Source organism: Melanotaenia boesemani, chromosome 2 (assembly GCF_017639745.1).
Source record: "Melanotaenia boesemani isolate fMelBoe1 chromosome 2, fMelBoe1.pri, whole genome shotgun sequence".
NCBI lineage: Eukaryota > Metazoa > Chordata > Actinopteri > Atheriniformes > Melanotaeniidae > Melanotaenia > Melanotaenia boesemani.
Window position 1 is genome coordinate 40,463,091 of NC_055683.1, and position 22,682 is coordinate 40,485,772.

Consider the following 22,682-nt stretch of genomic DNA (forward strand, 5'->3'; position numbering starts at 1 on the left):
TGAGGAACAGGTTTTATTTGTAAAAGACAATCAGGGCAGTAGCTTCGCCGTAGCTTAGCTATAGCTTAGATGTAGCTTCACTGTAGCTACCGTCTTCTCCATCATATACAACTATACAGTGATGCATTCAGGGAACAGAAGACAAACTCAGCACACTAACTGGTTGCTGATTGGTCAGTGTGAGCAGTGCATCATTCACCCTGGAAACAAAGTCAAGGCTTTGGTGGGCCTGTGCTATCCATGGAAACAGAGGGTTCACCGAGGCAGGTTGGGCCACCCAGGTGGGTGGGGCCATCCAGGCAGGCGGGGCCACCCAGGTGGGCGGGGCTTCAGGCAGCGGACAGGCAGGCCTGGCGGACGCTCTGAGCCCAGGTGTTAAGCAGCTCCGTCACAGAGTGTTTGTCTGGCAGCTGCAGCAGTTTGGACGTCATGTTTCTGTGGACCGTCTGAAGGAAGTTGTTTGCACCTGGAAGACAAAGAGACGTCAACACAAAGCAGAAAAATCTGGTTCAGGCCGGTCTGAGGTTCGTCATCTGAAGATCAAAAGACCGCAGGAAAACTGACAGAGTTAACAACAAACCACCAGATGTAAACACCATGAAACTAGTATCTAAGGTCACTGACGACCTCTGGTTTTGGTGGACCTTAGCGATGGGTCTAAGGTGGTGGTTCTGGTGTTACACAGGGTTCTGAACTAGGACTCCTTCTGTTGTACAATGAAACTCAGGGGTCCTGAAGCAAAGACCTGGACCACATGGTCCCCGGCAGGTTAACAGACTTCATGTTTCCATAGCAGGGGCAGGTCAACACCGTCACCAGTTTCACACCAGAGATGGAGAGATTCCCTGTTACCGGTACCATGTGGACCCGATTCTGACAGAGCTGAACTCTGATTGGTTGGAGTAAACAGCAACATCCATGAAGCAGAAGGTTTATCAGCTGAGCCGCCACGGAGCAGGGACTCGGTTCTGACCTGGTTTCATTCCTTATTATTCTTTTATACCCAGGACTTCCTTATTTATCATCATTATTTCACTTTGTTATTTGAATACAGTGTTACGGTTTCTAAATTTTAGAATCAATAATGTAAAAAGCAAATCAGTTTTATCTTAAAAATGAATGTTTTTAACTAATTTTCTCTTTTTTTAAAAAAGAGAAAAACTGTCAAAGTGTTCAGGCTTTTGTTCTGTTTAAATAAAGTTGAGCGACGGTGACCATGGGTTCGTCCTGAACCCGGCTGGTTCTGATGGGCTCACCGTACTGCTCGCCGTCGTTGGCCCAGTGCGGGCTCTGATCCGGATAATCGGCAGGAACGCTGAGCTGCAGGGGAGGAACGCTGGGAAGATTCTTATCATCTGAGAGAAAACAAACAATGTCAGGGGTGAAAACTCAATTCACAGTAAACAGGAAGTGACATCACAGCTGTTAGAAATCTGACATGAAGAAAGAAGCAGAAGTTTTTCCCCCTGCATCCATGGAAACGATGGACACAGCCAAAGATCCTCTCCTGTAACAGGATGCCTCACTACAAACTGAAATGATGGTCTAAAACCCGATCTGAGCGCCGTGGTTGTCTCACCGAGCTTGCAGACGAGGTGGACGGTGCCGTTGTTGCTGCAGAAGGACGGGTCCAGGTTGACCAGGAACTTGACGTCCAGCCGAGCTACCTCTCCCTGCAGTATGTTGGGGATGGTCTGACGCTCTTCATCCTCGTGCTTCCTCTTCCTCCCGGAGACGTTGGGGCCCCTGAGGAGCAGAGAATGGGGTCAGACAGGTCGGGTAATGCAGAGCGTGGCGTTGGTGTCTGCGGCGACGCCTACGTGATGGGCGGTCCGTGGATGGCAGTCATGGCGGGGGCGAAGGTCCGGTACAGAGAGTGGTTGATGACCGGGGAGCGGATGTTGGCCATGACGGCATCGAGCAGCGGCTGACACAGGTACTGCTGCTTGGTGGCGACTGGTGGGGGAGGGGGCGTCGGCTAAAACACACAAAACAAGTAAACAACATGTTTGTAAACAACGTTAGTCTGGAGGTTTTTAATGACGTCATTTTCAGCTCGGGTTTGTTTTTTCCTGTTGAACACTCATGATGCATTTAGAGTCCATTTCTCCTCAGGAAATTTAAGTGATGATGATCCACCACAGTTTTTCTCTGGTAGCTGGTGGTCATCGCAGACACAGGAAGCTTCTCACCACAGCCATGTCGTTCTTCAACTTCTCCAAAGCGATCTCACATTTCTGCAGCGTCTTCAGAGGACACCTGCAGGTCACATGACACAACAATCACATGAGGTCACCAGTGACTTCTGACATCAGAGGACAGATGGAGGTGCTCATCTAACAAAAATATTTACTGCATATCAAACGTCTTCAGCTGAGGACCAAGTACTGGAACAATTCAAGGTACGCAGCAGTAGAGAAGGCTCGCAACTTTAAGTTTGGTTTTTAAATTATTTGTTATTTCAAGTCATCTAGGATGCAACCTCTTGTTAATAAGGTCTGTTTTACTGCCTTCGGTCTGAAAGGACATACCCCCCAAAAAATATATATCTACACAAGTACTGTATGTATTTACTACAAGGGCCCCATGTATAATCTTGGTCTCTAGGAAAGAGTGAGGTAATCCTTGGAATGAGTAAAGTAATCCTAAGAATGAGTAAAGTAGTCCTATGAATGAGTAAAGTAATCCTAAGAATGAGTAAAGTAGTCCTAGGAATGAGTCAAGAAGTCCTAGGAATTAGTAAAGTAATCCTGGAAATGACTAAAGTAATCCTAGGGAATGAGTAAAGTAATCCTAGGAATGAGTAAAGTAGTCCTAGGAATGAGTAAAGTAGTCCTAGGAATGAGTAAAGTAGTCCTTGGAATGAGTAAAGTAGTGCAGGGAGGAGGAGGAGGAGGAAGGTTACCTGGTGTTTGGATCAGTGAGGATGTTCAGCAGACTCTTCATCTTACTCAGGTCCTTCTTTCTGTCTGATGTCACACAGAGACAAACATCGATGACAAAACATCCACTTCCTGTTTATCTTTAACCCAGCTGTTAATGTCAACAATAAAGACAATCTTTACCATGCTCACCATTTCCATGGAAACCAGACACTCAACTAACCTGGACCAACCTGGACCAACATGGAAACAACCTGGACCACCCAGGACTAACCTGGATTAACCTGGACCTACCTGGACCAACACAGAAACAACCTGGACCACTCAGGTCTAACCTGGATTAACCTGGAATTACCTGGACCAACATGGAAACAACCTGGACCACCCAGGACTAACCTGGATTAACCTGGACCTACCTGGACCAACATAGAAACAACCTGGACCAGCCAGGACTAACCTGGATTAACCTGGACCAACATAGAAACAACCTGGACCACCCAGGACTAACCTGGATTAACCTGGACCAACATAGAAACAACCTGGACCACCTAGGACTAACCTGGATTAACCTGGACCAACATGGAAACAACCTGGACCACTCAGGTCTAACCTGGATTAACCTGGACCAACATAGAAACAACCTGGATCACTCAGGTCTAACCTGGATTAAACTGGAATTACCTGGACCAACATGGAAACAACCTGGACTACCCAGGACTAACCTGGATTAACCTGGACCTACCTGGACCAACATAGAAACAACCTGGACCACCCAGGTCTAACCTGGATTAACCTGGACCAACATGGAAACAACCTGGACCACCCAGGTCTAACCTGGATTAACCTGGACCAACACGGAAACAACCTGGACCAACCAAGACTAACCTGGATTAACCTGGACCTACCTGGACCAACATAGAAACAACCTGGACCACCCAGGTCTAACCTGGATTAACCTGGACCAACATAGAAACAACCTGGACCACCCAGGTCTAACCTGGATTAACCTGGACCAACATGGAAACAACCTGGACCACCCAGGACTAACTTGGATTAACCTGGACCAACATGGAAACAACATGGACCACCCAGGACTAACCTGGATTAACCTGGACCTACATGGAAACAACCTGGACCACCCAGGTCTAACCTGGATTAACCTGGACTTACCTGGACCAACATGGAACAACCTGGACCACCCAGGACTAACCTGGACCTACATGGAAACAACCTGGACCACCCAGGACTAACCTGGATTAACCTGGTCCAACATGGAAACAACCTGGACCACCCAGGTCTAACCTGGATTAACCTGGACTTACCTGGACCAACATGGAAACAACCTGGACCACCCAGGACTAACCTGGAGGTGGAAGCGCACCTGGACTCAGCAGCTCACCTTCGTTCTTGTCGATCTTGTTGATCATCCGGCGCAGCGGCTCGATGTATTTGGAGAGCTGTTTCAGTTTCTCCATGTACTGCTGGTCCTCCAGAGACGTGGCTCCGGCCGGACTCATCACCGAGCTGGGGTTACCTAGCAACAGGAGAGGACATGGAGCCTGGCTTAGTTCTTCACCTGACCAGCCTTGGCGGGTCCTCTGGATCAGAAACAGAGGCTCAACTAATAATAGCTGCTCCATGATTGAGGTGCACAGGTGGAGAAGGCCCCGTCCCCTTCTCTCAGAGCTGGGGGCGACCGGAGCAGCTGATCCGCTGACCTGAGGGACTGGAGCACTGGAGAAGCTTTATCATCATCTGCATCCCGCTGATCAACTCTGCCAATCTAATCCCAGAAAAACAGAAGATCCGGTCTCCATCTCCCACCTCCTACAATTTCCAGCCTCCCCCAAATCCTACTTCTTCAGTTTCCAAAGATATACAAGAGGAATGTTCAACCGGAGGGATCCAGAAACCGGAGGTATCCAGAAACCAGAGGGATCCAGAAACCAGAGGGATCCAGAAAGCCTTCTCTGTGGAACCAGCTCCCAGTTTGACTTCAGGAAGCAGAACCTTTTCTACCTTCAGATCCTCTTCAAGATAAATATACATACATATACACACACATATGTGTGTGTATACAGGTTCCAACATGCACCTTATACAGGTGCTCGTCATAAAGTTAGAATATCATGAAAAAGTTGATTTATTTCAGTAATTCCATTCAAAAACTGAAACTTGTTGACATTTGCTCCTCACAGACTGACATATTTCAAATGTTTATTTCTTTTAATTTTGATGATAATAACTGACAACTAATGAAAACCCCAAATTCAATATCCCAGAAAATTAGAATATTGTGAAAAGATTCTATATTTAAAAGGCACCTGGTGCCACACTCTGATCAGATAATTAACTCAAAACACCTGCAAAGGCCTTTAAATGGTCTCAGTCTAGTTCTGTTGGCTACACAACCATGGGGACGACTGCTGACCTGACGGTTGTCCAAAAGACGACCATTGACACCTTAAACAAGGAGGGAAGACACAAAAGGTCGATGCTAAAGAGGCTGGATGTTCACAGAGCTCTACGTCCAACACATTAATAGAGGCGAAGGGAAGGAAAAGATGTGTAGAAAAAAGTGCACAAGCACTAGGGATAACCGCACCCTGGAGTTGTTCATACTTTTCATGTTCGTACTTTCCATGTTCGTACTTTCCATGTTCGTACTTTCCATGCTCGTACTTTTCCATGTTCGTACTTTTCATGTTCGTACTTTTCATGTTCGTACTTTTCCATGTTCGTACTTTCCATGTTCGTACTTTTCATGTTCGTACTTTCCATGTTCGTACTTTTCATGTTCGTACTTTTCATGTTCGTACTTTTCCAAGTTCGTACTTTTCCATGTTCGTACTTTTCCATGTTCGTACTTTTCATGTTCGTACTTTCCATGTTCGTACTTTCCATGTTCGTACTTTCCATGTTCGTACTTTTCATGTTCGTACTTTCCATGCTCGTACTTTTCCATGTTCGTACTTTTCATGTTCGTACTTTCCATGTTCGTACTTTTCATGTTCGTACTTTTCATGTTCGTACTTTTCCAAGTTCGTACTTTTCCATGTTCGTACTTTTCATGTTCGTACTTTTCCATGTTCGTACTTTTCCATGTTCGTACTTTTCATGTTCGTACTTTCCATGTTCGTACTTTTCATGTTCGTACTTTTCATGTTCGTACTTTTCATGTTCGTACTTTTCATGTTCGTACTTTCCATGTTCGTACTTTTCATGTTCGTACTTTTCATGTTCGTACTTTCCATGTTCGTACTTTTCATGTTCGTACTTTTCATGTTCGTACTTTTCCAAGTTCGTACTTTTCCAAGTTCGTACTTTCCATGTTCGTACTTTTCCATGTTCGTACTTTTCCATGTTCGTACTTTCCATGTTCGTACTTTTCATGTTCGTACTTTTCCAAGTTCGTACTTTTCCATGTTCGTACTTTTCATGTTCGTACTTTTCAGCTGGCCAGAAATCCTTGTTTTGTGTCAGTCTTAAGTAATAATCTAATTTTCTGGGATATTCAATTTGGGGTTTTCATTAGTTGTCAGATATGATCATCAATATTAAAAAATAAACATTTGAAATATGAATGTCAACATTATACAAGTTTCACTTGTAATCGAATAGAATTACTGAAATAAATAAACTTTTACATCATATTCTGATTTTATGACGAGCGTCTGTGTGTGTGTGTGTGTGTGTGAGTGTGTGTACATATATAGTAGAGAATCTTGTGATTCTCTACTTGTTGTGTGATTCCTGACGGGACTGATGTGGATCATCTGATGGACATCATCCTGGACTGAACTGGACTGAGTCTGGACAAGCGCCTTGAGAGACCTGTGTGTGAACTGACACGAGTAAAGCTGAACCGAATGGAACACAAAGCTGCAGAACAAAATGGACGTTCCTCGGTTTTCCACGGCCACCTGGTCAGAAAGTTCCTGCTTCTATAAACTGAGCGCTCCACGACGCTGAAAGCTCAGAACAGTCAGAAATTACTCTGATGACACAACAAACAAAAATCAATAACAACCAACAGTAAAATTCTTTCTTCAGGAGGCACACCAGTCCGGATCCAGAGCGTTTCCAGGTCCAGCCTGGATGAAGCAGATGATGCTGTTACCTGGAGTGTTGAGTGGTCCTGGTGAGGGGACTCCATAGTTCTGGGGGGTTCTGGAGGTGGCAGGGCTGGGGGAGGGCTGAGGAGACGGGCTGGGCTGGAAGCTGCCTGGAGATGGAGTAGGACCAGAGCTGAAGAGAGGAGGCAGAGTTCAACTCAGATCCATGATAACATCATTTTTTATCACATGTCACCATAAAAACATCACCATCACTACTATGTTGCTAAGAGACCTCTATTTAGACCTGGACATGATGATGAAGCCACTTCCTGTCAGACTTTCCACCAATCAGAGAGCTTAGATTGACGATAACGTCCAATCAGGAGCAGCCAAAGATCAACCAGTGAGCAGAAAGTTCTATGTGTATGTGAAAAGAAGAAAAAAAAAGTCGCAAGCGACATCCATCGGGTCCGAGCGTCCTGGACCCCGGCACCCGTCTCATACACCTTTTCCTAGCATGTTAGCTAACGTGCTAACATGCTAGGCCATATGGGAAAATGGCTAGCTGAGAACCTGAAATGTTTATTTTCCTAGTTAGCATTTTTTGCTAATATGCTAGCATGCTAGCTAACGTGCTAACATGCTAGGCCATATGTTAAAAAGTCTAGCTGACAAGCTAAAATATTTATTTAACTAGTTAGCATTTTTCGCTAGCATTCTAATGTGCTAGCATGCTAGCTAATGTGCTAACATGCTAGGCCATATGGTAAAATGGCTAGCTGAGAAACTGAAATTTTAATATACCTAGTTGGCATTTTTTGCTAGTATGCTAAAATGCTAGCTAACATGCTATGTGATGTGCTTATTTAACTACCTGGCATTCTGGCTTGTTGATGGACGTAGTTAGCATTTGGCGCTATACAGACATTTCTCCATTCTAGTGATTGTAGTGTGTAATGGACCTAACAAGTATTAATGCTGTTAGTTTAGGTGCAGTTCCCGTGTATTCCTAAGGAGATATGAGCAAACCGTGTTTCATGGCGAGAAGGCTTTTTTTCCGTCGGTTGCCACGGTTACACGTTTTTCCTATTAGAAAGATTTTAGGAGCGTTTGGTCCCCAACTTGTCAGGAAGCTTCCGACAAAGTTTGGAGTCACTGGCACGAATCCCCTCAGACTAGTTCGTTCAAATACGATGTGTGTAAAGTGAAAAAAAATGGGCAAAAAATGGACGTACACGCCAAGATGGCGGGCGCCCCGTTGCCATGGCAACAGGTGTTTGACTTTTTTGCTTGACTCGGGGTGTTAGACGTGTGTGCCGAGTTTTGTGTTCCTACGTCGAAGTAGACTTTTGGGACGCCGTTCATTTGGGAATTTTTTTTGTGTCTAGGTGGCGCTGTTGAGCCAATTTTGTATTAAAGTGTATACAGACCTTAGAATATCGAAATTTTCGCCGGACTTGACGTGTGTGCCAAGTTTCACAACTTTTCATGGGTGTTTAGGGGGTCGAATTTGGCGTCGAAATGCTTAGAAAAATAATAAACATTTCGACCACAATGGGGTCCTTCCATACTTCGTATGGCTCGGACCCTAATAATGCTCCTCTATGGCTGGAATATACCCAAGAAGACGTTTCTGATGCACGGTGGCACCACAAAGCAGCTGAGCTGGAGTTGGTTTAGTGAGGATAGCAGGTAAATAGTAGCAGGAATAACTGGAAATGAGGAAAAAGTGAAAACATGGAAATACTGGGATTGAAAGCTGTTACACACTGGTTTCTACTGAGATTAAAAGCTGCTACAGACTGGTTTATACTGGGATTAAAAGCTGCTACAGACTGGTTTATACTGGGATTAAAAGCTGCTACACACTGGTTTCTACTGAGATTAAAAGCTGCTACAGACTGGTTTATACTGGGATTAAAAGCTGCTACAGACTGGTTTATACTGGGATTAAAAGCTGCTACAGGCTGGTTTATGCTGGGATTAAAAGCTGCTACAGACTGGTTTATACTGGGATTAAAAGCTGTTACAGACTGGTTTATACTGGGATTAAAAGCTGTTACAGACTGGTTTATACTGGGATTAAAAGCTGTTACAGACTGGTTTATACTGGGATTAAAAGCTGCTACAGACTGGTTTATACTGGGATTAAAAGCTGTTACAGACTGGTTTATACTGGGATTAAAAGCTGTTACAGACTGGTTTATACTGGGATTAAAAGCTGCTACAGACTGGTTTATACTGGGATTAAAAACTGTTACAGACTGGTTTATACTGGGATTAAAAACTGCTACAGACTGGTTTATACTGGGATTAAAAAACTGCTACGGACTGGTTTATACTGGGATTAAAAGCTGTTACAGACTGGTTTATACTGGGATTAAAAGCTGCTACGGACTGGTTTATACTGGGATTAAAAGAGTGAAAACCCGTTGTACCTGGCAGAGTTGGGCTGTGAGGTGGGGGGCTGAGGTGACGGCTGGGGAGGAGGCGGCATCTGTGGCGTGGGGACCTGTACAGGTGAGGGCGATGACATCATGGTGTGCTGCTGCACCTGTGGAGGACAGTGAAAGGATAGATGATCACCTTCATCTCTCTTGTTCCAGTTGTCACATCTGTCTGTGGTATCTTTGTTCGGTCATTCAGTGCTTGTTGCTTTTGGCTTCGTTTCGGTCACTGAATCCTTAGAGCGACTTTTAAAAAAGACTTTCATGTTTCAGTCCTGAGTCAGTTTGTGTGTCTTTATAAAAAATAGTACAAACAGAAGAAAAATAACGTGAACGTGGATATGTGAACTGGTTTCCATGGAGAACAAACTGCACTGAGGGGATGAACTGTTGGCTCAGTACCTGCTGCGTCATCGCCGGTCCTGTAGCCATAGAAACGGCGGGAGCATTCGGAGCAGCTCGAGGCATCCGGGCCAGATTCTGCATCCCAGGACGAACCAGCTTCAAAAGTAAACACACACATCAGAATTACTTCAACTATCCAGTTCCTCAGGAATTATATAGATTAAGGACCAACCGATTTATCAACGGGCCGATTAAATCAGCCGATATCAGCCCTTTTCAAAATGGTTGATATCGGCCGTTGTTTTGCTGATTAAACGCTGATTTATTCTTACTTCCTCATAAACAGGAAATGCTGTTACGTGTCGGAGTCGTGCAGAATGGTGTCCTTGCAGTGTTTGTCCACTAGATGGAGCTCTGACTCCATTCAATCCTACAGTCGTCCCCCTGGGGTAGCTAGTAGCTGCAGCCAGGTTACATTACAGCAGTGGGCTGAGTGGAGCTCCCCGATGGGTAAGTTTATAATAACGTGAAAGCAATGACTCAGCATGTCTCCAGTTTCAGTATATCGCTGTGGTTATCCCAACCTAGCATAGCATTAGCTAAGTAGCCAGTAACAGCAGAAATAACCTAAGTGTATAAAATATCTGAGCATCCAGAACGAGCGTCCATCACTCCGTCAGCTGCAGGTTGAGGCGTATTTTAGGAGGAGAGATGTGGATGCAGAGCAGAGGAGGTTTTATTCACTGCAGCACTGAAAACTTATTATTAATATTACAGCCTGTCTTCACCTCCGTCATGACGTCATGTCTTAGTTTTACTTTGTCAGAAGATACTAGCATGAGCGGCTGTAACAGCGACTCTGTGTTACAGTTAGTGCCTGACCATGGTGACCACAACGCTATCAAAGATGACGTCTTTCTGACATTTGAGGAAAGCATATCCGGTTTTTATTTTGGTTCATATATGATATATGGGGCGGCATGGCTCAGTGGGTAGAGTGGTTGTCCTGTAGACTGAGGGTTGCCGGTTAGGATCCCGGCCCGGACAGCTCATGAGCAAGACACCGAACCCCTACTTGCTCCTGATGGGTAAAGGTTGAGCGCCTTGCATGGCAGCGTCCACCATCAGTGTGTGAATGTGTGTGTGAATGGGTGAATGTGACATACATGTAAAGCGCTTTATAAGTACAGACCATTTATACAGACGATATTTACCATGATATTCTATTCTATTCTATTCTACAGTCATTTAGCAGACGCTTTTATCCAAAGCGACTTACATTTGAGAGTAAGAACAACACAAGCATGAATTCAAACAAGATGGACGTCCTAATTAAGTGTTAGTCAGACTGCTGGAGTCCAGTCGGACCAGGTGCTGTCATGTAGTGCTAGAGGCAGTGCATAAATTTATTTATTTATTTATTTTTTTTAAGTCATTTTATTTAAATACAAGATCACGATTTCATCACACAATATCATCTTGGTCATAAGTGCACACAGCTTCTTCAGTACCTGGTTGAGCCAAAGAGCTGGACAAATCTTTCTAACTCATTTAGTTAAGCTAAATGTGGAAATGCTCCTTAAACAACTGAGTCTTTAGCTTGCTTTTAAAAGTGGATAAGGACTCTGCGGATCGGACAGAGTTTGGTAGATGGTTCCACCACCGGGGAACAACAGAGGAGAAGAGTCTAGCTACTGATGTGGCGCCACCTTGTGGTGGGAGCACTAGGCGTCTTCCACTGGCAGAGCGTAACTGTGGAGAGGGAGTGTAGCTCTGGATTAAGGAGTGGAGGTAGACAGGAGCCGTTTGGGTTATTGTTTTGTAAGCCAGAAGCAGAGCTTTGAATCTGATGCGCTGCAACTGGAAGCCAGTGGAGAGCGATTAGCAGCGGAGTGACATGAGCTCTTTTGGGCTGGTTGAAGACCAGACGTGCTGCTGCGTTCTGGATCATCTGCAGAGGTTTAACTGAGCATGCAGGCAGGCTAGCCAGTAAGGAGTTGCAGTAGTCAATGCGTGAAATGACCAGAGCCTGGACCAGGAGCTGGGCCGTGTGTTCAGTCAGGTAGGGTCTGATCCTCCTGATGTTGTAGAGAGCAAATCGGCAAACGAGGCAACATGGTCCTTAAAGGTCAGCTGGTTGTCTACCATGACACCAAGATTCCTGGTTGAAGACGTAGACACAAGCGTGATGGATTCAAGCTGCACGCTTATCTGTGGCGGTAAGGAAGGATTGGCTGGAAAGACAATAAGCTCGGTCTTGGACAGATTTAGCTGAAGGTGGCGATCCTTCATCCATGCGGAGATATCAGCAACATGCTGATATTCACATTGAGACGTTGTGTCGTCAGGTGGGAAAGAAAGGAAAAGCTGAGTGTCATCTGCATAGCAGTGGTAGGAGAAACCATGAGAGCTAATGATGCACCGAGTGAGGAGGTGTATAGTGAAAAGAGAAGAGGACCAAGCACCGAGCCCTGAGGCACCCCTGTTGTCAGCCCATGTGATCTGGACAAGCCCCCTCACCAAGATACTTTGAAAGATCTTCCTGTGAGGTAGGACGTAAACCACGAGAGGACAGATCCTGAGATGCCAAGCTCCAAGAGTTTGGAGAACAGTATATGATGGTGGACCGTGTCAAAGGCAGCAGACAGGCCCAGCAGTATAAGGACTGAGGATTGACCAGCGGATCTGGCGACCCGTAGGGAATCAGTAACTGACAGGAGAGCAGTTTCAGTAGAGCGGGCTTGTCTATAGCCAGACTGATATGGATCTAACAGGTTGTTGTCTTGGAGGAACTGTGAGACCTGACTGAAGACGGCACGCTCTAGTAGTTTAGACATGAATGGAAGCAGTGAGACCGGCCGGTAGTTTTCAGGGCAAAGAAAATATTGGAGAAAAGAAAAATTTAACATTAAAGCATCAGCAAGAAGTACAATAAAAATGTATTTAATTCATCATTCATTTACACGGTTCATTTATAGATGGACTTTTTGAAGTTATTTAAAGCTTTGTTGCATGTTTTTGGAAATTTTTCGGTTGTAAAGTTAAACGTTTACTAAAGGACAAGATATTGTGAAACAGTAAAATGTTCCTTATGTAACTCATATTTTTGTTGGTGTAAGTATTAAGGAACCAAAAATTAAGGTAATTATTCGTTACATATTTTTTAAATTGATCGGCCGATTAATCAGTTATCGGAAATTTTTTCTGGCAAATATCGGAATCTGCCTCAAAAAAAATCCATGTTGGTCAGCCCGAGTTCTGGGCTCTTGGGGCTCGGGGCCTTTAGCTCTGGCCATCCTAGATGGCCGGTGCCTGGCGGGGCCCACCGGGGCCAAGAGGGGGCTCTGTCTCGGCCCTTCCTCTGCTGCCCTCTGGGTGGGCCTGGGGTGGTCTTTATGGTGGGGTGGCTTGGGTTGGTGCTCCAGGATTGCTGCTGATAACCCGGGTCTTGCTTTTGTCGTGGGCAGTGATGTTTTTCTGTCCGCCAATCAATGGACAAAATACACACAAATAAATTTCAGGTGCTTTTGCAAGGGGTAAAAAACCTAAAAATCAAACGTTTTTTGCAACTGTTCTAAAAAAGCTGCTGCAAAATGAGGAATTTTAAGCTGAAACAACCAGAAAAAATGCTGTGAAATTTCAGAGGGACTGGTTAACAAACATCTGCTGTGCGTAAGAGGCTGAAGAGGGCCCAGTGAAGGTTCAGCCCCTGAGCCTGTGGAGGCAGCGCTGTTACCTGTCCAGGTGCGGTGGCGGCGGCGTTGAGCTGTGCCTGGGCCTGCTGGGCTGCCTGCTGCTGCTGCTGCTGCTGGAGGGTTGCACGGGCCTGCTTTCACACATAGAGAGGCAGAGGAAGGGATGAAGATGGCTGCTCCAACAGTTTCCCACCTTTAATTAGAAAAGCTGGATTTATACGGGCGCGGCGTTACAAGGCCGGTTACAGCGCTGGTGGTATGTGCTCTCCAACCCGAGCATGGGGTAAAGGTCCATTTATGCTGGATGCAGAAGACAGATATGCAGACGGTTGGGCAGTTTCGTCCGTCTTCTGCATCGGTTACGTACTTGACGCAGAAAAAGGATCAATACCACCAGAAACCACGGGGGCAGTGCTGAGCAGATTAGCTGCCACGCGACCAAGGGAAGGGAGCAAAAGAGCAGAAGAAGCAGGAAGACGAGCACAACTGTAGAAATTGTGCGAGCTTTTGGATAAAGACAATGTGCGAGTGTTTAGGGCATGCTGAGCGGTTGGAAACAACTTCATGGCGATGCATTACTGCCGCTAACCGGTGTCTGAAACTGATGTAAGCTCGAGGCAGAGAAGTCTGAACTCAGCACTGCCACCTAGTGGAGGAACTGACTTAACATCCATGGCAGGTTGTCTTTGCTACTGTTATTACACCACATACGTACATTTTAGTACCAACATGCTAGTTAGCATACTGGTTTTTCTAGTCTTTCTTGCATTCTGGGACCTCCAAACCGAGGACTCCGGGAATCTCCTTCCATGAATTTCAGCTCATCTTTTTAGTGCCCAGAGGTGGCATCGTACAGATGCCCATATTTTCTAACCTCATGATCAGTCTCTCATCAACTTGATCCATTGTGTGTTTTAAAAATGGCAGATAATACACAAATTCAGCAAAAAAGCTCCAGAAATCCAAAAACATGTCATCACAAACTGACCAATCACAAGGGAGAACCTCTGTGTAACCACACTGCATAGTAGGGGTGCACGGCAGGTCTGGAAGAGGTGCGGGTCGAGTCTCAGCGGCCATACGTGGAACATATGGCGGTGACTCAGTAACCGGCCTTACAAAGATGCTGCGCGAGTATAAATCCAGCTACAGGCTGGGGATCTGAACACTCACCTGGAAGGCCTGCATCTTGAGCTGCTGCTGCTGCTGTTGGCTCAGAGAGTTGATGGGAACATGCTGAGCTGGGTTCATCTGTCCTGCCAGAGACTGAGAGACCATGCCGGACTGTTGCTGCTGAGCATGTGGAGGCATCTGTCCTGGCTGAGGCGGAACCTGCTGCTGGACCATATGTTGAATGGCCTGAACCTGGACCTGGGCTTGAGCTTGAGCTCGGGCTTGAGCTTGTGCTTGAGCTTGGGCTTGAGCTTGGGCTTGAGCTTGAGCTTGAGCTTGGGCTTGGGCTTGGGCTTGGGCTTGGGCTTGGGCTTGAGCTTGGGCTTGAGCTTGGGCTTGAGCGTGGGCTTGAGCTTGAGCTTGAGCTTGGGCTTGAGCTTGGGCTTGAGCTTGGGCCTGGGCCTGGGCCTGGAGCTGCAGCATCTGCTGTTGGTGCTGCATCTGTGTCGGGTGCATCTGGTGAAACCAACAGAACACAGATCATATGAGGGTACACGTAATCCAACAGATGACCCAAATCAGATACTGCCTATCAGCCGGGCGTTAATATCCAGTTTGGTGACGTGCTCACGAAGCGGAGGCAGATCTTTTTTACATTAAGGGAAGCTGGATGTAAACCTGTTTTAGGAGAGCCAAGTCTCTGGAAAAGGACTCTGACCAGAGAACTGGCGAGACCAAGACTTCCCTCCACCCTCCTTGATCACCGAGCTTCTCACCCTATCTCTAAGGGAGAACCCGGCCACCCTGCAGAGGAAACTCATTTCGGCCGCTTGTATTCGCAATCTCGTTCTTTCGGTCATTACCCACAGCTCATGACCATAGGTGAGGGTAGGAACGTAGATCGACCGGTAAATCGAGAGCTTTGTCTTTTGGCTCAGCTCCTTCTTCACCACGACAGACCGATGCAGAGTCCGCATCACTGCAGACGCCGCACCGATCCACCTGTCGATCTCCCGCTCCATCCTTCCCTCATTCCTGAACAAGACCCCGAGATACGTGAACTCCTCCACTTTGGGGCAGGACCCTATTGCAGACCCGGAGAGAGCACTCCACCCTTTTCCTGGCTGAGGACCATGGTCTCAGATTTGGAGGTGCTGATTCTCATCCCAGCTGCTTCACACTCGGCTGCGAATCGCTCCAGGGAGAGCTGAAGATCACGTCCCGATGAAGCCAACAGAACCACATCATCTGCAAAGAGCAGAGACCCAATCCTGAGGCCATCGAACCGGATCCCCTCAACACCTCGGCTGCACCTAGAAATTCTGTCCATAAAAGTTATGAACAAAATCGGTGACAAAGGGCAGCCTTGGTGGAGTCCAACCCTCACTGGAAACGATTCTGATTTACTGCCGGCAATGTGGATCAAGCTCTGACACCGGTCGTACAGGGACCAGACAGCTCGTACGAGGGGGTCCGGCACTCCATACTCCCAGAGATACATCCCCAGAGCAAGCTTTTGAGAGGTTAGTCAGTTTTATTATCTACTCTCCAGGACAGGAATGGGGAGAGTTGTTCCTCAAGGATGATTTGGATGTTTCCTTCTTGGAGCACACCTCAATCAGATTAAAGGGTCAACATGCTTGGGCAGAATTTATCAATAAGCTGTTGAGGAGAGACATTTAATGTAAAACTGGTTTGTTGGAACAGGGAAACATCTAAAACCTACAGGATTGCATTTTAGCAAAGCCCTGTTTCCACCAATGGAACAGGTCAGAAGGGGATCAGTTGATACGCATTGTTTCCATTTTCACAGGTAAAAAGTGGGAAGGACCCAGAAAATCTGAACTCAGTTTTACCGAACTGGATCTGGACACACTGCAATCCTGATCGGTGGAAAGAATCATCACTAGAGTACTGGTGCAACTCCGCACTAAGAACGAAAACAGCTCCATGTTGGACAAAGCCAACCTGCTGGATGTCCACCATTCTCCGCCTTTGTTTCTGCGTCATCCGGCTATTTACTGTTCAAGGATGTTCATTGTAATTATTGATCCAACTTTTCATCAATCAAATCATCATAAAATCAAAATGTATAGAGCCCTTTTCATGCAGAGAGCAACAAAGTGCTTTACATAATAAAAACAAATTCTACATATTAAAAACAAAACGTAAAAGCCTTCACGCACCAGATTATGTAACAGGAAATTAAAAAGCACCTCATAGTATCTCTTTTACACACACACACATAAACAAAGCACATGTACACAACCTGCTGGTTGGCTTCTTTCTTCCTGTTTTCTGGCTTCAAACAACAATTAATGCACCGTATAATCCCCCACCCTCCCCTTTCTGTACCAACATGACCTCCATCCGTAGCTACTGTGTCTTAGCTGAATGTAAGGCCCAATCCCATTTCACCCCTTGGCCCTACCCCTTAAAACGGAGCTAGAAGGGGTAGGGCTGAAAAGTCAACCCCTACGAATTGGGACACCCCTTCAACAGTCACATACGTCATCAGTAGTCACTAAAGAACATTTTACACAGGAACTAAAACGATTAAAACCTGATCAGTTAAAAGGCAGCTGCAGATTTCATGCAGAGACAATCAGAACAGAAATGTTTAACCTGGATTTAAAGAAAGTTTCATCTCCAACGCAGCATGACAGCTAAATGCTGCTGCTCCATGTTTAGTCTGGACTCTGGCCTATTCTGTGACTGACTGGAAACCAGTATAAACTGGAAATAATGCTGACCCTCTTCTCTTTCCACCAAACAGAATAATCTCAGTTTTGTCTTCATTTAATTGTAGAAAATTCTCCTTCATCCAGGTGTTTTATTTGCTCCAGACTCTGACACAGTAAGTCTGCTGGACTGCAGTCATCTGGTGACAGAGACATAAAGTTGTGTATCATCTGCATAACTTTGATAATTAATGCTATAGCTCTGTAATATTTGACCCAAAGGGAGCAGATACAAGTTAAACAGAAGAGGTCCAAGAACTGACCCCTGGGGGACTCCACAAGTCATGGCCACTCGTTTGGATTCATAGCTGCCGATCGTAACAAAATAACTCCGGCCTTCTAAATAGGACCTGGACCAGCTAAGAACCGCTCCAGAAGGTCCAACCCAGTTTTCCAGCCTGAAAAAAGGATTCTGTGATCTACAGTACAGATCTGATACCAGACCAGAACCAGGACTGATACTAGACCAGAACTAGGACTGAGACTAGACCAGAACCAGTCCTTTACCACTGTGACCAGAGCTGGTTCAGGGCTGTGATGAGGTCAGAAGTCGGACTGAAATTTATCCAGATTTCCACTTTGACTTAAAAAGTCATGATGCTGGTGAAATACAACTTTCTTAGTAATCTGGATCTAAAAGAGGTCCGAGACCGGTCTATAGTTGGTCATTACAGAGGCGTCTAGGGGAGGAGCTTAATGAAAGCCATCTTTAGAGCCTCATGCCAGCGAGCTGTTAACTATCAGTTTCTACTGAGGTAAAAACTGCTTTTAAAGTTGGATGGGATCATGTCCAGAGGGCATGTTGCTGGTTTCAGATGTTAAACTATTTCCTGTAGGAGTTTTAAATCGACCATATTAAACTGTGATATAAAGATAAAGATGGTGAGACAACCTGGACACCAGCAGGGTTCACATTCTTGTTGGAACAGTTTGAGGTTGCCATAACCAGTGATGATAGTAGCTGTACCGGTGTTAACCAGCAGGTGGCAGCAGCAGAAGCTGAGGGACAGGAGGCAGCTTCCTATGCTGGTTCTGGCAGGTGTACCTGGTTCTGCTGCTGCTGGTTCTGGGCCTGTTGCTGGTTCTGGTGCTGCTGCATCTGCCTCATCTGCTGTAACTGCTGCTGCTGCTGCTGCTGCTGCTGCTGCTGGGCCTGCTGGAACTGCTGGAACTGCACCATCTGCTGCATGGGCATCTGACCCGGACCTCCGACTGCAGGAAGAGGGAGAGGGAGGTGAGGGACCGGCTCGGCCTGCGGCTCAGACTGAAGACAGCAGTGGAAGCTCAAACACAAAACGTGCCGAGGCGGAGACTGAAAAGGAGCAACGCAGCTCTGACGGCGTTGGCCCGCAGCCGGCAGACGCATTCACAGCAAACATCACACGGAGGAAACACTCACTGGCTTGTGGGTTTCCAGCCACCCCAGCCATGGCATGCTGGCCTATCTGCATTGGCCCCATGGCCCCCATGCCACCCACTGGAGCGCCGGCAGGGCGAGGCCCCATGCCGATGGCGCCTGGGCCCCCTCCAACCCCTGTCAGGTTAGTCAGGGCATTCATGGGATCTAGCAGAAGGGTAGACAACAGACAACATTAGGCAGCTCCAACATGCACAGCAGAAACCATCCAGCAGAGGACAGAACACAGCAAAGAAACCCACACAGGAAGAACCAGTCCACTTACCTGGACCTCCCAGAGCCTTCTTATCTGTAGGAGAGTCATCAGAAAACCGGGTTAGTTCTCACATACAGTCACACATCATCATCATTATCATCAACATCAACATCATCATAATCAACATCATTATCATCATCATCATACAGGTTCACACTGGGCCGACTGTTCCAGCAGAAAGGCCCAACTAGCTGAGCCACCATCATCACAGCTTAATAACTAAACCAAGTTATCAGCTAAACCAGGTCAGATCCAGGACGTGATCCACTGAGGCCAGCACAGAGACGAGGGCTGGGCGATTAATCAAATTCTAATCACAATGATGATCTGGGTTTTCAACCATCATGAAAATGAAATGATCTGATTTTTATCTTTCACAGTTTCCTCTTGTGCCGTTTTCAGTTGCACATCGAGCGCCACTGCCATTCCAGCGCTCTGCTGCAGACTCCTCCCTCTGCTGCAGACTCCTCCCTCTGCTGCAGACTCCTCCCGCTGCTGCAGACTCCTCCCTCTGCTGCAGACTCCTCCCTCTGCTGCAGACTCCTCCCTCTGCCTGCAGACTCCTCCCGCTGCTGCAGACTCCTCCCTCTGCTGCAGACTCCTCCCCTCTGCTGCAGACTCCTCCCCTCTGCTGCCAGACTCCTCCCGCTGCTGCAGACTCCTCCCGCTGCCTGCAGACTCCTCCCGCTGCTTCATACTCCTCCCACAGCCACCGCCGCTTTGCTTTTATTTAACTCAAGTTGCCAAACACCTCGCCAGTTAAGGGCTGGACACACCGAGGCAACGTCACCTTCTCCATCATTTTCTATAGAACCTGCACGATGAGGCCGAAAATGGCCGCCCTTCTCCAGCAGCAGGAACCGCCCTGCTGAGAACTGGGGTGAACCGTGGAAAGAAAGCTGCCCTGTGGCGCTTACCAGCCGGATACTAGGACCTACTGCCACCTTCAGATGGGTTACAGAAACTTCAATGTGACGCGCGTAACCCTAACGCTCCGGCGCCACGGCACATTTCATCATGGTCAGCCACGCTGGTCCTGGGCTATAACCCAGCTTTAGTCAACTCTCCATCGTGGTCTCTCAGGTCTACAGGACTTCATTATTCAGACTGTCCTTTAAAAGGATTTGGGACCACTTTCATTTGCTTATCGTATAACTCGTTCTCCATAACTGTCTGTACAGGCTAGTGGCTAACTGAACGTCTTATTTAGCTATTAAAATTTGATAAATGACACATTACCGCCACCAAGTGGTGGGAAGCTGTATTACAACTTAGCGTCTCAGATAATCTCCAGATAATCTGTATAATCTGCAGATCTTTGCGTTTGCATCTCCTGGCCCTCGGGTACGAAAGTGAAAGTGTTTTGTGGCCAACGAGGTGGCGCTCGAGGCCCAAACATGGGCTGCAACCCTGGGGTTTGGAATCGCTGCTGTAAAGCGTCCGTGATGACTAGACCACCTCTGCATCCTCCATGCTTCTAGACCAGTTTGAAGTTCCTGCTGTGCTGCTGTGTGGGAGCTGCTGATTGTTGAACTGGGACCCTGAACACATCTTTAACTGATGTCATGATTAAACTGGGGGAATGTGACACTTACGGATGTCTCTGAAATGTATGATCAGCCTTGCCACCAGGGATAAATACTCCTCCTGGAAGAAACAGCACGTCAGCATGAGAAACATCAGGAATTAACCTCTTAGACATCCAAGCAAACAGTCATAAAGTACAGGAGATTTGCAGGAGATGCTGCAGAGTTTTGGAGGAGCTGCAGTTTCTGGAGGGATTTATTGGGGAGACCAAAGAGAAGAGAGTTGCTAAGTTAATCCAGGAGGTATACAAGATTGGATGAGGATGGCAGTGGTGTGGGGGGTGAGAGAGGGACGGAGACGAGAAATGTTTCTCAAGTGAAAATATGCAGACCGGGTGATACTGTAAATGTGGGAGTGGAAGGAAAGAGTGCTGTCGAGGACGACACCCAGACTCTTACCTGAGGGGAGGAAAGGACAGTTGAATTGTTTATGGAAATGGGAAAACTGTTGGATTTGGAGAGAGTGGGGGGCGTGGCTACCAGGAGGACTTCTGTTTTAGAACTGTTTGAGGAAGTTGGATGAAAACCAAGAATGAATTTCTTGTAGACAGGTGGTGAGGGAGGCTGGTGGAAGTGAAGAGGATGGTTTGGTAGAGAGGTAGAGCTGGGTGTCGTCCGCGTGACAATGAAAATTAATATTGTGTCTGCCAAGGATGTAACCAAGTGGAAGAATATAGATAATGAAAAGGAGGGGCCCCAGGACTGAGCCCTGGGGCACACCAGCAGAGACAGGAAAGAGTTTGATTAATGGGATTTTAGTCGAATGAATTGTGTGCGGCCAGAAAGGTGAGAAGTGAACCAGGTGAGAGGGATGTGAGTGATGCCGATGGATGATAGTCTGTCAAGGAGAATGCTGTGAGAGATGGTGTCGAATGCTGCGGTGAGGTCAAGAAGGATGAGAATGGATAGTAAACCTGAATCTGAAGCTATGAGAAGGTCGTTGAGGAGTTGAGGAGTGCTGTTTCAGTACTGTGAAGGGGACGGAAACCGGATTGAAACTGCTCATAAATATTGTCGGTGATAAGATGGTTATGAAGTTGAGAAAGCAACAGACTTTTCGAGGATTTTGGAAATGAAGGGTAAATTGCAAATCGGACGAAGGTTATTGAAATTAGTGGGGTCCAAGCCAGGTTTTTTCAGGATAGGTGTAACGGTAGCGGTTTTGAGTGCAAGAGGGACGGTTCCAGAGATTAGGGAGGAGTGAATAATGTTGGTGATGAGGGGAAAAAGTGAGGAGAGGCAGGTTTTAACAAGAGCTGTAGGGACTGGATTGAGCTGACTGGTAGAGGGTTTGGATTTGAGGATAAAATCAGAGATGGCTTGGATGGAGGGGAGGATAAAACTGGAGAATGTGGTTATGGGTGATGAGTAGGGGCGGTGAAGTCCACTCCAGAGACTACAGCTCTCCACGAGGCCAGATGTTGGTGAATGTCAGAGATTTTAGAGACTAAGAGTGAGTTACAGAAGTCAGTGGATTGCATGTGGTGGGAAGAGAGTCAGGCAGCTTTGTAATGTTGGTAAGGAGAGAAGAGAGTTCTGGAGATGTGCTGATTGACTGAAATGACACCAGAGTAATAAGCAGATTTTGCTAAGGAGAGACTGTCCTTGTATAGCATACATGGTTATTGTACAGTTCTTTGTGTATAGTGGGTCAGGTTTTGTTATAGAGTCGTTCCAGTTGTCATCTTTGGGATTTGAGTCGACGGGAGGGCAGGAGTGAACCAGGGAGCTGAGCGGGTGAAGGAGACGGATCTGGTTTTAAGTGGAGCATGAGTATTCAGAAGAGTATGGAGATTGTTGTTGTAGTGGGAAACCAGGTCATCAGGTGAGCAGTTGGCATGTGACTGGGAAATTTGATAATATGAGAAGAAAAAGTCTCAATGTTGATGTCCTTAACACTACGGGATGAGACGGTCCGGGGGAGAATGATTCTGGACAGAAGGAGGTTGACATTGAAAGTAATGAGTCTATGGTCAGTGTAAGGCAGCGTATGAGGTTTACAGTCGATGGAGGTGATACCAGAACAGCAGACTAAATCCAAGACATGACCTTTTACAGCGAGCTGGAAATTAACTTTTTAGACAAGATGATAAGTTTTTGGAGAGAGCATTACTGTATTACTGTCCATATGATCATTAAAGT

General features: G+C 46.5%; 1 protein-coding gene and 1 long non-coding RNA gene across 4 annotated transcripts in view; both read right to left on the reverse strand.

Moving 5' to 3' along the window:
- The window catches only part of LOC121651343 (mediator of RNA polymerase II transcription subunit 15-like), a 28,684-nt gene continuing 6,002 nt past the window's right edge, over positions 1-22,682 (reverse strand). The window contains 16 exon segments of the mRNA XM_042003466.1: positions 1-466; positions 1,257-1,355; positions 1,580-1,746; positions 1,821-1,978; positions 2,193-2,259; positions 2,906-2,969; positions 4,282-4,416; positions 7,003-7,130; positions 9,379-9,494; positions 9,790-9,888; positions 13,469-13,558; positions 14,601-15,056; positions 18,327-18,493; positions 18,681-18,845; positions 18,964-18,987; positions 20,550-20,601. Of these exon segments, the coding sequence (XP_041859400.1) occupies positions 330-466; positions 1,257-1,355; positions 1,580-1,746; positions 1,821-1,978; positions 2,193-2,259; positions 2,906-2,969; positions 4,282-4,416; positions 7,003-7,130; positions 9,379-9,494; positions 9,790-9,888; positions 13,469-13,558; positions 14,601-15,056; positions 18,327-18,493; positions 18,681-18,845; positions 18,964-18,987; positions 20,550-20,601 (2,124 nt within the window). The 3' untranslated portion in view covers positions 1-329.
- LOC121651749 lies at positions 3,199-4,188 on the reverse strand. Of its 3 annotated transcripts, none has more exons than XR_006012472.1 (5): positions 4,093-4,188; positions 3,788-4,042; positions 3,646-3,726; positions 3,299-3,472; positions 3,199-3,227 (listed from the first exon to the last, which is right to left on the reverse strand). It is a non-coding gene; the product is annotated as an uncharacterized LOC121651749 (long non-coding RNA). The 3 variants fall into 3 exon arrangements; XR_006012471.1 differs by having other exon boundaries at positions 3,299-3,502; positions 3,625-3,726; XR_006012470.1 differs by having other exon boundaries at positions 3,299-3,523; positions 3,778-4,042.